Source organism: Eptatretus burgeri, chromosome 4, assembly GCF_056783735.1.
Source record: "Eptatretus burgeri isolate ZD-2024b chromosome 4, Ebu_testis_v1, whole genome shotgun sequence".
NCBI classification, from domain to species: Eukaryota; Metazoa; Chordata; class Myxini; order Myxiniformes; family Myxinidae; genus Eptatretus; species Eptatretus burgeri.
This window is the reverse complement of record NC_140964.1, coordinates 77,667,121-77,681,261: the sequence shown is the minus strand read 5'-3', so window position 1 is coordinate 77,681,261 and position 14,141 is coordinate 77,667,121. Positions and strand designations below refer to the sequence as shown.

The following is a 14,141-nucleotide window of genomic DNA, read 5'->3' as shown; positions in this document are numbered from 1 at the left end:
TAAAAAAAAAATTTTAATTTAAACAATGCCCCAGCATTTGCAGAATTTTTCAGGAACTTATCCCCCACGAATAGGGGGGGGTTCGACAGTAATTACTGAAAATTTTACACCGTGGATCACGTGAACACATGGAAAAGTTAGGATGCACATGACCAATTGATGTCTGTCTGGATCAGTGATGTGGAAACGGACAGCTTGATGTGGTTTAGTGGTTCAGGTGGCTGGCTTGAGATCTTAGGGTCCTGAGTTTGACCGCTGTTGGCTGCTGAATTAACACCGGGTGGGGTTGACTCAGCCTGTCATCCTTCTGAGATCAGTGAAATGAGTACCAGTGTACTGAAATAAGGTCACAGCATCAGCGGCACAGTTGCACCCCAACAAAATGACAGCTACCCGGCAGCCAAGTTGCCATATGCAAGAAGAAGAGGGGATGTGGCTGTTTTTGTGAAAAATGGCTCATCACGTTGTAAGAGCAAAGGTAGGCTTACAATACCTCAATGACATGGACTCATGTTGTCAAACAAGATAAGCATGATGTTATACATGTCAACATCATGTTAACATGCTCTGCGATCTCCTTCAGTACTGCTGGATGTTTATCATGCCCTAAAACTTCATGTTCTTTCATCAACTGCAAGAAAGATACCAACTGATACCAGTAGACATGACACCCAGTTTAATGTCCATCTGAGGAAGGGCGCGCGCACACACACACACACACACACACACACACACACACACACACACACACACACACACACACACACACACACACACACACACACACACACACACACACACACACACACACACACACACACACCGATGAATCACCCTCCTGTGAAACACCAGGATGACAGTTTGTGGCTGGGCCAAGATTTGAACCCAAGCGAGACGGCTCAAAGGTGGGTGCACGTACCTCCCTCCAGGCCATCCTGCTAGTTCTTACCACGTGATACAAATTAAAATAAATTAATTAATAAATGTTCTGTTAAAAAAATTTTAACACATACTTTTGTTAAAAACGGTGGTTTCGACACTGAATTGATCTGATTATTGTTTTTTCAGCGGATATTCTGAATTTGATAATAAATGAGTGTGAGCGTTACATTTTTGTGTTGTCGTGGTAAAATGGGCATATTTCATTCATCATTCGTTTTAGGGGGACTCGGATGGTTCGATTCATGTCGGAACTTGACGCGAAGAGGAATTTGGCGATGACGTCACGGCCAACGCATTTTTGCAGGGATGCACCTGGGGGCTCAGCACGTGGTCATGAGTTTGTCACGACACCACTGCCCGGGGTTGAATCCCCCACGTGTAAAACGTACGTGGTCAACCCTGGGGCGAGCTCACCCCGCTGCGGAGGGAACCTGGTCACTTAGCAGTGAACAGGTGTAACACGATGCCGGAGGGTGAAAATTGAGTCGAAAATCTCGGCCGGGGTTTGACCCACGCACCTTGCAGACTCGGAGCGGACGCTCGAACTCGAACCATGACACCATTGAGTCCGGTTGTACCAACATGCACACACAGATCACACACTCAAATAATCCAGAAATATAAAGAATAATAAACGTATCAACTCAGCACGAGCTCAGTGCATATTAACGGAGGGGGAGGAGTGCGGGATTGGGGGGGGGGTGACCCTTCGTGCGTTTCGAGGAAAGGGCCGGATAATCCCGCTCCCGGATGAGCAAGTATACGTACAAGCGGCGGTCGGTGTGGCTCATGATTGATTACAGGCAACGCCGATCAGTTAAAAGGCGAAGAGGGAGGGCGGTAGCACCTTCCTTGCGCATCGCGACACCCTGACCACGTGTGGCGCGAGACCTTGACCATGCGCAGCGGGACAAACAAACCGATAAGGTGTGCGCGAGGAGCGCCAGTCGTGCCAATGGTTGTCGGAGTGAAGTTCCCTGCCGTCCCTCTCACGCTACTGCTGTTCGTGTCCTTCGCCGCGTCCAGAAAAATCATAGACGAGAATGACATGCTGGGGGGAATGGTGAGTTAATCACGTTAACTATCGATCGTGGTAACAACAGCAAAGACTCACGGCGGGAAAATGAACTCTTGGTTTTCTTTATCTTCCCTTCGTTAGATTAAACATCTCCATCGAACCGTTTCATTGGGAAGTGGAAGGACACTCGGTAGAGCTCATACCTCCATCAGGTGCAACGGGTTACGTTTTGTATGTCACCGATAGGTCGGCATCTGGATTCGAACCTTAACCAAAATCGAATCGGCTCGTTCTTGTCACAAAACCAACTCGTCCACATTGTTTTGTCATAAACAATCCACAACTTTATGCAATATCATGATTGATATATATATATATATATGATATATATATATATATATATATATATATATATATATATATATATATATATATATATATATACAGACATACAAGTATCGGTTTTGGCCCAATCTCTCAATGGAGAAGAATCACTTGAAAATTAAATAAATCTCGTATCTCGATCCGGATTCGGAAATTCACCAAAATCGAATCCGTTTGTCAGTGTCACACACCCAACCCGTGCACCAAGTTTCATCCGAATCCGTGCACAACCTTTACAGACATGCTGCTCACAGACAGACAGGGGTGAAAACAACCTCCGGCCACCGTCGGTGGTGGTTCGTCAGTCCGTCGTTAATTAATTGATCAATTGATTGCCTGTGGCTGCTGTCTGCATCATGTTCTGGAAGCGCTGCTGTGCCGCTGATGCAGTACCCCTGTTACCAGTAAGCCGGTACTCATTTTGCTCACCTCGGAGTGACGTCGTGTGTACACACAACCAGCACTCTACCCCGACCCGACGACCAGCGTTCCCAACACAGCCCACACGTGATCCTTTTATCCCCGATGAGTGAACCTCTCACCTTGCCATTCGATGTACGTATTTGATGAACGTGACACTCGTTTCTCAGTGAGACGTTATCCAAGCGTTTGCTCTACGTCTGGGAGGTTGACGGTTCGATTCCGACCTTAATACGTTGAATCTTCAGGGACAAGCATGACCTGGATGAAAGCCCGACCCAGCTATAAACTGTCATCCCGGCGTTTTACAGGCAGGTTGATTCATCAATGTGTGTGCCGTCCCTCGGATGGACGTTCAACTGGGCGCCACGTGTGTTGACATTTGTTGGTGCACGTTAAAGATGCCACGGTGTCCTTTGTGAAGAGTAGGCGAGCTATCACCAGCACCCTGAACAAATTACAAAATCCTGCCCTGACCTACGCAGGGCACTGCAACGTGGGCACAGCTGCACCCACTCTGTTCCATTTTCTGCTTTATTGTCCACATGAAACATGAACATTCTTCATCCACTGGCAATTCAATTTTAAAAAGGGCGCATCACATCCTTTCCGCATTAACATTGAACATGTTTATCGAGTTCGGCACAGATGTCAGAGGAAACGACAGCACAAGGTAAGTGCAGCACGAAGACCCGAACGACATGAAGGGGGTATAGTACGATGGGTCCTTCGATATCCTGTGTTCCTTCACCACGGCACTATGTACAAATTGAGGGAACGATGGTCCGTATCTCTCTCTCTCACACACACACACACACACACACACACACACACACACACACACACACACACACACACACACACACACACACACAAACAAACGGCACAGACCGGCACATGATGAAATTTTTCAGTTTTCTCGAATAACAAACAAACACCGGTCCGTTAATTATTTCTGATTGTTAATTTAACTTAAGATGTGCATTAATTGTATGTCAGAATGCTATGTTACAAAATTGTACAGTCAGGAAGATTGTCCACCAGCATGTAATACGGACCGTTTGTATGTGTGTGTAATACGAACTGTGTGTGTGTGTGTGTGTGTGTGTGTGTGTGTGTGTGTGTGTGTGTGTGTGTGTGTGTGTGTGTGTGTGTGTGTGTGTGTGTGTGTGTGTGTGTGTGTGTGTGTGTGTGTGTGTAATACGAACAGTTTGTATGTTTGTGTAATACGGACAGTTTGTATGTTTGTGTAATACGGACCGTGTGCGTGTGCGTGTGCGTGTGCGTGTGCGTGTGCGTGTGCGTGTGCGTAATATGGATTGTGTGTGTGCAATACGGATTGTGTGTGTGCAATACGGATTGTGTGTGTGCAATACGGATTGTGTGTGTGCAATACGGATTGTGTGTGTGTGTGTGTGTATGTATGTATGTTCCAATACCCGAGCTGTTCAAGTTTATTGGTCAGTCGATTTTGTTATTCTGTCCGTTTGTTTGTCACTCACCTACAGGTCCCAAATTAAAACCGATCTTCACAAAACTTCATGAAGTTGTACAGATGGTCTCAAGTGAGAAGCTTATTGATTTTGAGATCAATGGTTAAAGGTTATCTTAAGGTCGAATTTCTAAAATCATCAATTTTCATCCGATTAACTTGAGCTTTGATTAAGATTATCAATTTTAATCTTAATGAAATGGACAACTTGATGTATCCATGACAACCTTTGGAGAGGGGGGGTGGATTTTGCAAGTATTGTGCTCTGCATGGTGTCTTTTTCTTGTTTGTTTGTGTGCAGAATATCTCAAAAAGTTGTGGACGGATTCTGATGAAATTTGATGGGCAGGTTGGGTATGTGACAAGGACAAACTGATTAGAATTGGGTGCAGATCCAGTTCAGGATCCAAGTACTAGAATTTTTAAGTGATTCTTCACCATTGAGAGATCGGGCCAAAAATGATAAATAGCACGACATCTCAAAAAGTTGTTGATGAGTGATGACAAAATTAAGTGGCTGAGATGGGTAGGTGGAAATAACAAGCAGATTCAATTTTGGTTGAGGTCCGGATGCAGATCTGACATATCAGTGGGATACAAAACGTAAACTGTTCAGCCTGGCAGGTATGCACCCTGCCAAGTGCATTTCGTGTTATGGTTAATCATCATCTATAAATGCCACTCTTTCATTTAAATGCTGAAAATTCTGTTAAAACGACTATTTGAATTACATGTTTTGCACTACCAATGGCAGGAAAAAGTGCCCCAGGTAGCAGAAGCGAGTCACTGAAAACACACACACACAGCGCATGCGCAAAAGGTCTCTTTAGTATTCATAAATATTTTCTAAACTCTGGTATTCCACATAATGTAAAATGTGATTTCAAGTCCTCAAATTCCCACCCCCAACCCAACCCCATGTCCTAAAACCCCACCCCCAGCCAATCCAACGACCTCAGTTCCCCCACCCAACACAAAGTCCTCAACCCCACCCCGAGCCAATCCTAAGACTTCAATCCCCCCACCCAACAACAAGCCCTCAACTACCCACCCCCAAGTCCTCAAACCCACCCCAAGCCAATCCTAAGATCTCAATCCCCCCATCCAACCCCAAGTCCTCAACCACACCCCCAGCCAATCCTAAGACCTCAATACACCCACCCAACACCAAGTCCTCAACCCTCCTCCCCACCCAAAACCCTCAAGCCCCTCCCCCCTTATCCCAAGTATTCAAACCCCTCCATACCCTGTCTTAAAATGTCCTCCACACTTACAAGTCTTTGAAAGCTCTTCCCATCCAAAGTCCTCAACCCCCCAAACCCCCACCCAATTCCAAGACCTGAAATCCCCCTACGAACCTCAAGTCCTCAAAGTGCTCCCCCACCCCACCTAAATTCCCCCTCCCAACTTCACAACCTCAACCCCAAGTCCTCAACTCTCCCCCAACACTGTCATCACACCCCCTCCACCCAACCTGAAGTCCTCAATCCCTCACCCCACACGACCCGAGCCTCCAATCCCTACCCCCCCCCCCCAACTGACCCGAAGACCTCAAGCCCCACCACCATTCCCAAATCTTCAAACCCCCTCCACACCAAAAGTCTCCAATTCCTCATCCCCTCACACAAAAACAAGACCTTAACCCCACCCCTCTCTTCCAACCCCAAGTTCTCAACTCCTCAACCCCCCTTTCTCCACCCAAATTCCTCAAAACCTCCCCCCTAAGCTTTAACCCCCTCTCCCAATACTCTGTCCCCTCTCTGCCACCAACCCCAACTCGCTTTCCTCCCTTCCCCTTTATTTTTTAAATCCTCAACTTCCCCCAACCTCTAACCACAAGTCTTCAACCCTACCCCCAAAGCCTCAACCCCCTTCCCACCCACAATTCCTCAACCCCCCCTCCCAACTCTCCCTCTCCCAACCCTCACCACCAGATATCTGTCCTACCCTCCCCTTTTCTTTCCATTCTAACAGTTTTTCTGTTCCCGTTCATTCGAAACAATGTTAAAAAAAATAAATAATGACAGAACATTTAGTTCACAATTTTGCAAGATGGCGTCATCTCGCAAATCTTCAGTAAAATAGCTGGAGTAAGCCAAATGATTAATAAAAAAACTACAACATTTAAGATCATTGGTAATGAGAAAATAATATATAACCAGAACTCAGACAAAGACCCATAATCACGTGGGTTTTATGGTCCCTGGTAAAATAGTTCAAGAGAAAATCTTCAGAAAGACAAAAAGAATAAGTGTATTATTTACATAGATTGTTGGCGTTATCCCAGAAACGGTCGATTCTGTTATAAAAGGCATTCACTGAGGGGTCTTGAATGACCGAATCCAGGGGGCTGATCCAGTCATATATGACTCTGTCTCTTGATTGTTCTACATTGTTGCTCGTGTAGTTTCAGACTGTTCCATCTCGTTTGATGCTTTTCGGACACAGTGAACAGTCTCTGAACATACATTGGTACATTGTCACTTAGAATCTTGAAAGCCTGTTTCATGTCTGTATTGTCGCTCGGACTCTCAAGGTTCAGGAAGGTTCTCTCCTCATACAGCTTGTTCCTGACCGTGTCGATCAGCGTCATGGTTCTCCTTTGCATGCGCTCCAGTTTGATAATATCCTCTTTCAGGTGTAGTGAGCACACTGTATTACCTGGTGTTGGCTTAATGGTTAGGGTGGTGGGCTTGGGATCCTATGATCCTGAGTTCAAATCCAATCGGCTGTTGAAACAATACCAGGTGGGGTTGACTCTGCCTGTCATCCTTCCAAGGTTGGCAAAATGAGTGCCAGCTTTCTGGTATCCTGTGTCGGAATGGTGACCCGTCCAGGGTTGTACCCAGTAGACAAGGAGACTGCTTAGGCAGCACCAACGCTTTGCACAAAGTATGGTCCCAATGGATGGATGCATGGATGGAGCACACTGTGTTAGCAGATTGAAATTGCAGCCACACTAGGGTCTTGCACGTGACAGAGATAAGTTCTGGTGTGGGATTACCAATTGTTCTTTTCACCATCCCGAGGATACTGTTTGCCTTGTTCGCCACTGCTGAGATTTGTGATTTGAATGAGTGTTCATCGTCTAAAAACTTAAGAATTCTTAGACTCTAAGGATTACACTAACGTCCTTTTCTTCCACTTCCTCAAGTATCCCATCGATCTCCACAATATATTCTCGACCATCGTTCTTTGCCTGGTGTTGGCTTAACAGTTATGGTAGTGGACTTGGTATCCTCGGATCTTAAGTTCAAATCCCCCCCAGCTATTTAATTAATACCAGGTGGGGTTGACTCTGCCCGTCATCCTTCCGAGATCGGCAAAATGAGTGCCAGCTTGCTGGTATCCTGTGTCGGAGTGGCGACCTGTCCAGGATTGTACCGAATAGCCCAGGAGACTGCTTAGACAGCACCAACGCTCTGCACAGAGTATGGTCCCAATGGATGGATAGATGGATTCTTTGCCTCCAGTCTCTACAATGCATCTGTTTGCATTTCTGGATCCGGACCTTCAGAAGACGCGTCTCCAACCACTTTTCAAGATTCTTGGGGTTCTCGTGTACTACCTGCTGATCAGTTATTGATGAAATGACCTTAACGAGCTGGGTATCATCCATAAATACCTTACAAAGACTCCATAATTCCTCTGGCATGTCATTGATGTAGAAGAGCAAGAGAATGGGTCCACAACACTACCTTGAGGAATTCCACTCTTTACATCTGTCCATTCTGAGAATTTCCTTCTGACTTTTACTCTTTGCTGTCTGTTTGTCAAGAAGCTCATGATGCAATCTAGAACTTTCACCCCCTATGCTATAAACTTCCAACTTTGCTTTTCGTCTCTGATGGGGAACTGTGTCAAAGGCTTTTTGAAAAGGGAGGAACACAACAGCCACATTGTGACCATCATCTGTCGCTTTTTGAAATGATCTCCAGGAACTCCAGTAGCTGTGCAGTACACAACCTTCCTTATCTGAATCCAGGAAGGTGTTCAATTACGTAGTGGTTAGATTCCATATGCTCTACTATGTAAATAGTTTATAACTGCATTTTCCATAAGTTTGCAGCACACACAAGTGAGGCTCACTGGTCTGTAGTTACCTACTTCCACCTTGCTGTGCTTTTTGTGAATTGGCATGACTTGTGTCTTCCTCCATTCATCAGGTAGGTCTCCTATGTGCCACGGACTTCTGCATAATTGCATGTCGCTGTGGCGTTAATACGTCAGCACATTTCTTGAGAACACTTGGAATTAAACCAGGATCTGGACCTGGGGGATTTACTGACATCAAGGTTTTTCAGCAGCCTCCGGATGCCCTCTCCTCTCAAAGACTTAAAAATGGTATTTGCTGCTTCCTCGTTTGATGCTCAGCATTTGCAGGATGGAGCATGGATAAAACTCTTGGGTTGGGAATGCCTCCTTAATTGACCCCATGGGGAGGAAGAAATTCCTCCTTGTGTTGCTCTGCTGAGTTCATAAAAATAGAGGATGAGCAATGGCAGATGAGCAGTTCTCTGACTTAAAATGACGAATCACCAATGATCTGGGAAAGAGCACGGCCATGAGCAGAACAAACATGCCATGAGGAGTGTATTGAGTGGTGTCATGTGGGGTATTGTGCGGGGTTTCTATGAGCAGTGCCGTGTGAGGTTCCGTGAGCGGCGCCATGGGGGTGCTGTGAGCGGACCGTGAGCGGTGCGATGCTGGGTGTTGTGTGCGGTGCCTTAAGCGAGCTGTGAGTGCTACCGAACCACATCCAAAATTGCATACGTGGGAATGTATCTTTTCATAGAGATGCTTGAACCACACTTTATTATAAATGTGCAGCAAAAGTAATAAAAGGAAATTAATCAGAAGAAATAAAGACATTTTGGTATGAATGGCTAATTGTAATTGGAATGCAATATAAACACGAGCTTTGTGTTGATCATAAAATAACCTCCTCCAAGAGCTATGAACGTATTGGTCCTCCATAACTTTCCCCCAAGATCCATACTGTACGTGAGCAGCTAAAGAAGGGATATTAGAAGGGTTCATTGAAGTTGAAGTTTTTAAGACAATCCTGCATTGTGGTCCATCTGTGGATTATGAGTGATGCTGAGTGTGTGTACGATGTCCCACAGGACTGGATGACGAGGTTTGGCTATCTGAAACAGCCTGACCCACTGTCTGGCAAACTCATGTCCAAGGATGCAATTTCTGATGCCATTAAGGAAATGCAGAGATTTGGAGGCCTCAAAGTTACTGGCAAACTGGGTACATAATCTTCCAGAATTTACACCGTTTTGGAAAAAATCAAGCTTTTATGCTCCTATTTTTTTTCTCTTTTCTATATGTATTTTTCTTCCTTTTTATTTTCCACGTGCTTGTTGCATTTCTCGGCACTGTTCTTTATTTTGTTGAATACAAGTTGGGTCACACGATCAAGATTTTTTTTTCCAGTCCTCAACTCCCCACAACCTCAAACCCTAAGTCTTCAACACCACCCGAAAGCATCAACCCTCTGTTTCCTTTCTGCCCCCCCCACCCTTCCTTCCCACCTTAACACTCTGTCCTTCCTGACCCTTTTATTTTTCAAATCCTCACCTCCCTCCCAACCACAAATCTTCAACCCCCTTCCCAACCGCAAGTCCTCAACCGCCCTCACCCAACCCCAAATCCTCAACCGCCCCCACCAAACCCCAAGTCCTAAACCACCCCCACCAAACCCCAAGTCCTCAACTGCCTCCACCCAACCCCAAATCCTCAACTGCCTCCACCCAACCCCAAATCCTCAACTGCCTCCACCCAACCCCAAATCCTCAACTGCCTCCACCCAACCCCAAATCTTCAAACCCCTTCCCCCCAACCCGAAGTCCCCCATATCACCACACACATTATATATACGTGTGTTCATACATTCGTCCTACCTCCTATTTTCCTCTCTTTCTTTTACTCTTCCCTTCTGATCGAATTAGGTAAATTTCTATAAAAGTATATAAATATAACACGTTTCATCTTCCAAATACTCATCGACATCACTAAGTTTCCTTGTCCATCCCTGTGGATTGCAAAACTGATTCACACAGATAAAGACACAGCACTTCTTATGAACAAGCCACGCTGCTCCCTCCCAGACATCATCGGCTCATCTGAGATGGTGCGCCGTCGTCGTAGACGATATGCCCTCACTCGGAACAAGTGGCACAAAAAAGATATCACATGGAAGTAAGTAACTTTAAATCACTCAAGTACTTCGAGATTTTTTCCAAAAACTTAACAAAAACCCCAGGAGAGAGAGCATCTAAACCAGCATTTTAATGGTTCAGTCTTGGACAAGTTTCTTCGTGGGAAAATGGCTTTTTATTCATAAAAAGCCAAAAAGTCCCAAACATTTGAAAACATTGTAACTAAACATATGTATTTTAGTCCAAAAACTAAAGAATCATCATAATTTTGTGTGCGATCAGAGGTGAGTGCGTATCCCTCTGGGCTATCCTGTGGTCTTGCCTTTCAAATGATACTCGCACCAAAAATGGACGGTCATGCAAGAAGCTGGCTGCTTTTTGTAGGTTTAATGGCAGGAATTAGTGATTCATCGGGTTGGAGCAAACTCGGGATCTTTCATCAGCAGGATCTTTAGCGTCCACCAAGAGATGCGGGCAGATGGGAAGCCCAGTTTAACGTCCATCTGAGGGACGGTGCACTTTGTGACATACTGGTCTGCCTTGGAAACATAAATTGGACAATTCATAGTTGTATCTACAAGCGAACCCAGAATCGACAGTTCACGATATGGGTTCTACCTCTGTATCATCCCATCGGACTTCTTTATGGCATCGAGGCAAACATTATTGATACCTTTTAAATGTGTGATATTCCCCATTCAACATTTATGAAAACATAGAAAGTGTGCAAGAAAGGTAGATTCTCATTCAAACTTCTGTGAAAATCAATTTAATATCATAGTTACCTTGAAGTATATCAAATGAATTTGGAAATTGAAAAACTTTTATTTCTGCTTTGTGTATTATATCATCTTGTGATAGAAAGTAATATCCACTTACCACAAAGAAAATATGCTGGACACAGTTTGTGGATTTTTGTAGAATAAATAATAAATTTTTGAACTAATTAACACCAGTTACATTAATGATAATTACAAGAAACCACAATAAAAGTTACAAATTAGTGAATATGTGAAATTAGTTTTCATCAACTCGTTCCCTTGCTTGAAAGTCTATGAGTGGATTCAGAATGGCACCAAGGAAGCAACTTTCAACAGAACAGCGTGTGAAGATACAGACTCTGTGACAATAAGGGCACACAATGAAGAAAATGATAGAACAGCTGAAGATTTCCTACAATAGTGTAAGGTACACTTTGCAACACCTGAAAGGAACTGGATTGGTACAAAACAAGACAAGGTGAGGAAGAACTGCAAGAACCTCCCCAAGGCAAGCCAAGCAATTGAAGTTGCTCAGCCTACATGAGAAGAAGAAAATAAAGTCAGCAGTGAACAAATGAAATGAGAGAAGCCTGAACATTGACACATCTCGTTCAGCACTGTGCACAGAAGGCTGATAGCAACAGATCTCCATAATGGAGTTGCAGCAAAGAAACCACTACTGAGACCACAGAATAAAGTGAAAAGACCGACAATTGGAAGGCAACCAAGATTGGGTGACTGAAGAATGGAATCGGTTACTCTGGTATGATGAATAGACCTTTAAACTTCTTGGATCTAAGAGACATCAGTTCGTACAATGAAGACATGGAGAACGTTGCAACGTGCAATGTTTGCAGCCTACTGTTAAACATGGGGGTGCTCTGTGACTGTCTCGGGTTGTATCTCAGCTTTTGGTAGAGGAAAATTTGTTGAAATTAATGGCATGCCAACAAAAAAAAGAGGTACAATTAAGCAGATACTGCAGCACCATGCAGTTCCTTGTGGAAATCGTTTCATCAGAAGAGGATTCATTTTCCAAAACACACTTCCCAATAGAGGAAAATACCCCAGTTTACGTCATTTCGCAAATACGTCATCACATTATTAATACCACTTCTTGATATTCGTCGTCTCAACTCCAACATCATTTAAAAAGCCATACTTTTTATTCTCGAGCGTTTTCAGAACTTACAAGACTGATAGAGATGCCAGAATACGTCGCTAAAGTACCAAATCAGGAGATCACAAAATTGCCGAAAAAACTAACTGCACTTTGCTTCACACATAAAGAATGAACTGTATAGTAGATTGAAAAGTGCAACCTCGGAAATGAAGTTAGATGTTATCTATCTATAATTCCAGCAGTGTGTGTGTGTGTATGTATGTATGTATGTATGTATGTATGTATGTATGTATGTATGTATGTATGTATGTATGTATGTATGTATGTATGTATGTATGTATGTATGTATGTATGTATGTATGTATGTGTGTGTGTGTGTGTGTGTGTGTGTGTGTGTGTGTGTGTGTGTGTGTGTGTGTGTGTGTGTGTGTGTGTGTGTGTCCGCTCTTTCTCGACAACCTCTGGTCCTATCTAATTGAAACTTGCCAGGTATATTGCTGGGGACCTGAGGTTGTGCCTTTTCAAGGTTTGATATTAATCGGACAAGTGCTTCCCAAGTTATGGCCATTTATTTACCAAACCAATTTACCAAACCATTTATTTAAAAAAACAACCAATTTACCATACATCATGGGAAGACACGTTGTTGCGTGGGCGTGGCCGATGGGGAAGGGAAGCACAGCCACGTTCCCCATTACGGGTTACAACGTACGGGCTTCCGGAGAGTGATGACTTCGTGTATTCTAATAATTTCTCTATTTCTTATGCGCATTTATAAATAAACACAATGGCCCAAGTTATGATCGTTTTCATATTAGACGGTGTATAAATTTCGGGAACATCAGAATGCTGGTATGCTCCGAACCAGGAAGTAAATTTTTTCTCTCTTCTCTTCTCTTTTTGTTTTTCCTTGCCACGACATTGCGAAAGATAAAATACGTTGGCGCTAATTGAATAATTGGGTATTAAAAATAAATTGCGAATAATCGTAACTGCGAATAATATCGAACTTCCGGGTCACGCATGTACGGGCACGTGAGATCGAAGAAACGGCCTGTGTGGTTTATTTATTATTATTTATTTTTTTTTTATTTTTTTTACGGGCACGTACTAGTTCATCAAATGGATACTGGTATTAATGAATTGCCGGGTTACTAAGTTTGTCTCCAAATCGATAAATATGCCCACGGTCATGAAAGGAGGAAGAAGAAAATGCACAAACACGTTCGCCTGCTTCCGGAAGAGGTTTATTTTTATTTAAATACCAGCAAATACTACCCATCGCTTCGCTGAGGGTAATACTAAAGGGGGGGAGAAAACGAGGTGGGAAGAGGGAGAGAGGGTTGGGGGGAGAGAGAGTGGGGAGAGTGAAGAGGTGGATGGGAAAGGAGAGAGGAGGGAGGGGAGTGAGGAGGGGTGGGGAAAAGGAAGACAGTGTGAGGTGAGAGGAAGGGAAGGCAGACGTGCGGTGGAGCATTCAGTACGATTCATACCGTTTCATCAAAATGATTCTGCATAGAATAACAGTAAATATGGAAACAAAATAATGTCTGAAATCCATTTTCTACTGGTCATACAATCAACACAGTCCGGAGACAAACTCCTGTCCAGACCAGTTTGGAGACAAACTCTGGTCCAGACATAAATACTGCCTGGACACGTCCGGAGCAAAGCTGGCCAGAGACAAACACCGACCGGGCGTGTCCTGGAGACAAACACCGTCCAGACATAACCACCATCTGGATATGTCCAGAGACAGAGAGCGAGAGAGAGAGAGACACAGAGAGCGAGAGAGAGAGAGAGAGAGAGAGAGAGAGAGAGAGAGAGACAG

The 14,141-nt window shown here is 44.2% G+C and overlaps 1 protein-coding gene across 1 annotated transcript in view; it reads left to right on the top strand.

Moving 5' to 3' along the window:
• Window positions 1-1,693: 1,693 nt before the first annotated feature.
• The window catches only part of LOC147028428 (matrix metalloproteinase-17-like), a 26,464-nt gene continuing 14,016 nt past the window's right edge, over window positions 1,694-14,141 (top strand). Inside the window, exons 1-3 of the mRNA XM_085878828.1 lie at window positions 1,694-2,005; window positions 9,383-9,515; window positions 10,328-10,466. Of these exons, the coding sequence (XP_085734954.1) occupies window positions 1,841-2,005; window positions 9,383-9,515; window positions 10,328-10,466 (437 nt within the window). The 5' untranslated portion in view covers window positions 1,694-1,840. The remainder of the gene's footprint in view (window positions 2,006-9,382; window positions 9,516-10,327; window positions 10,467-14,141) is intronic.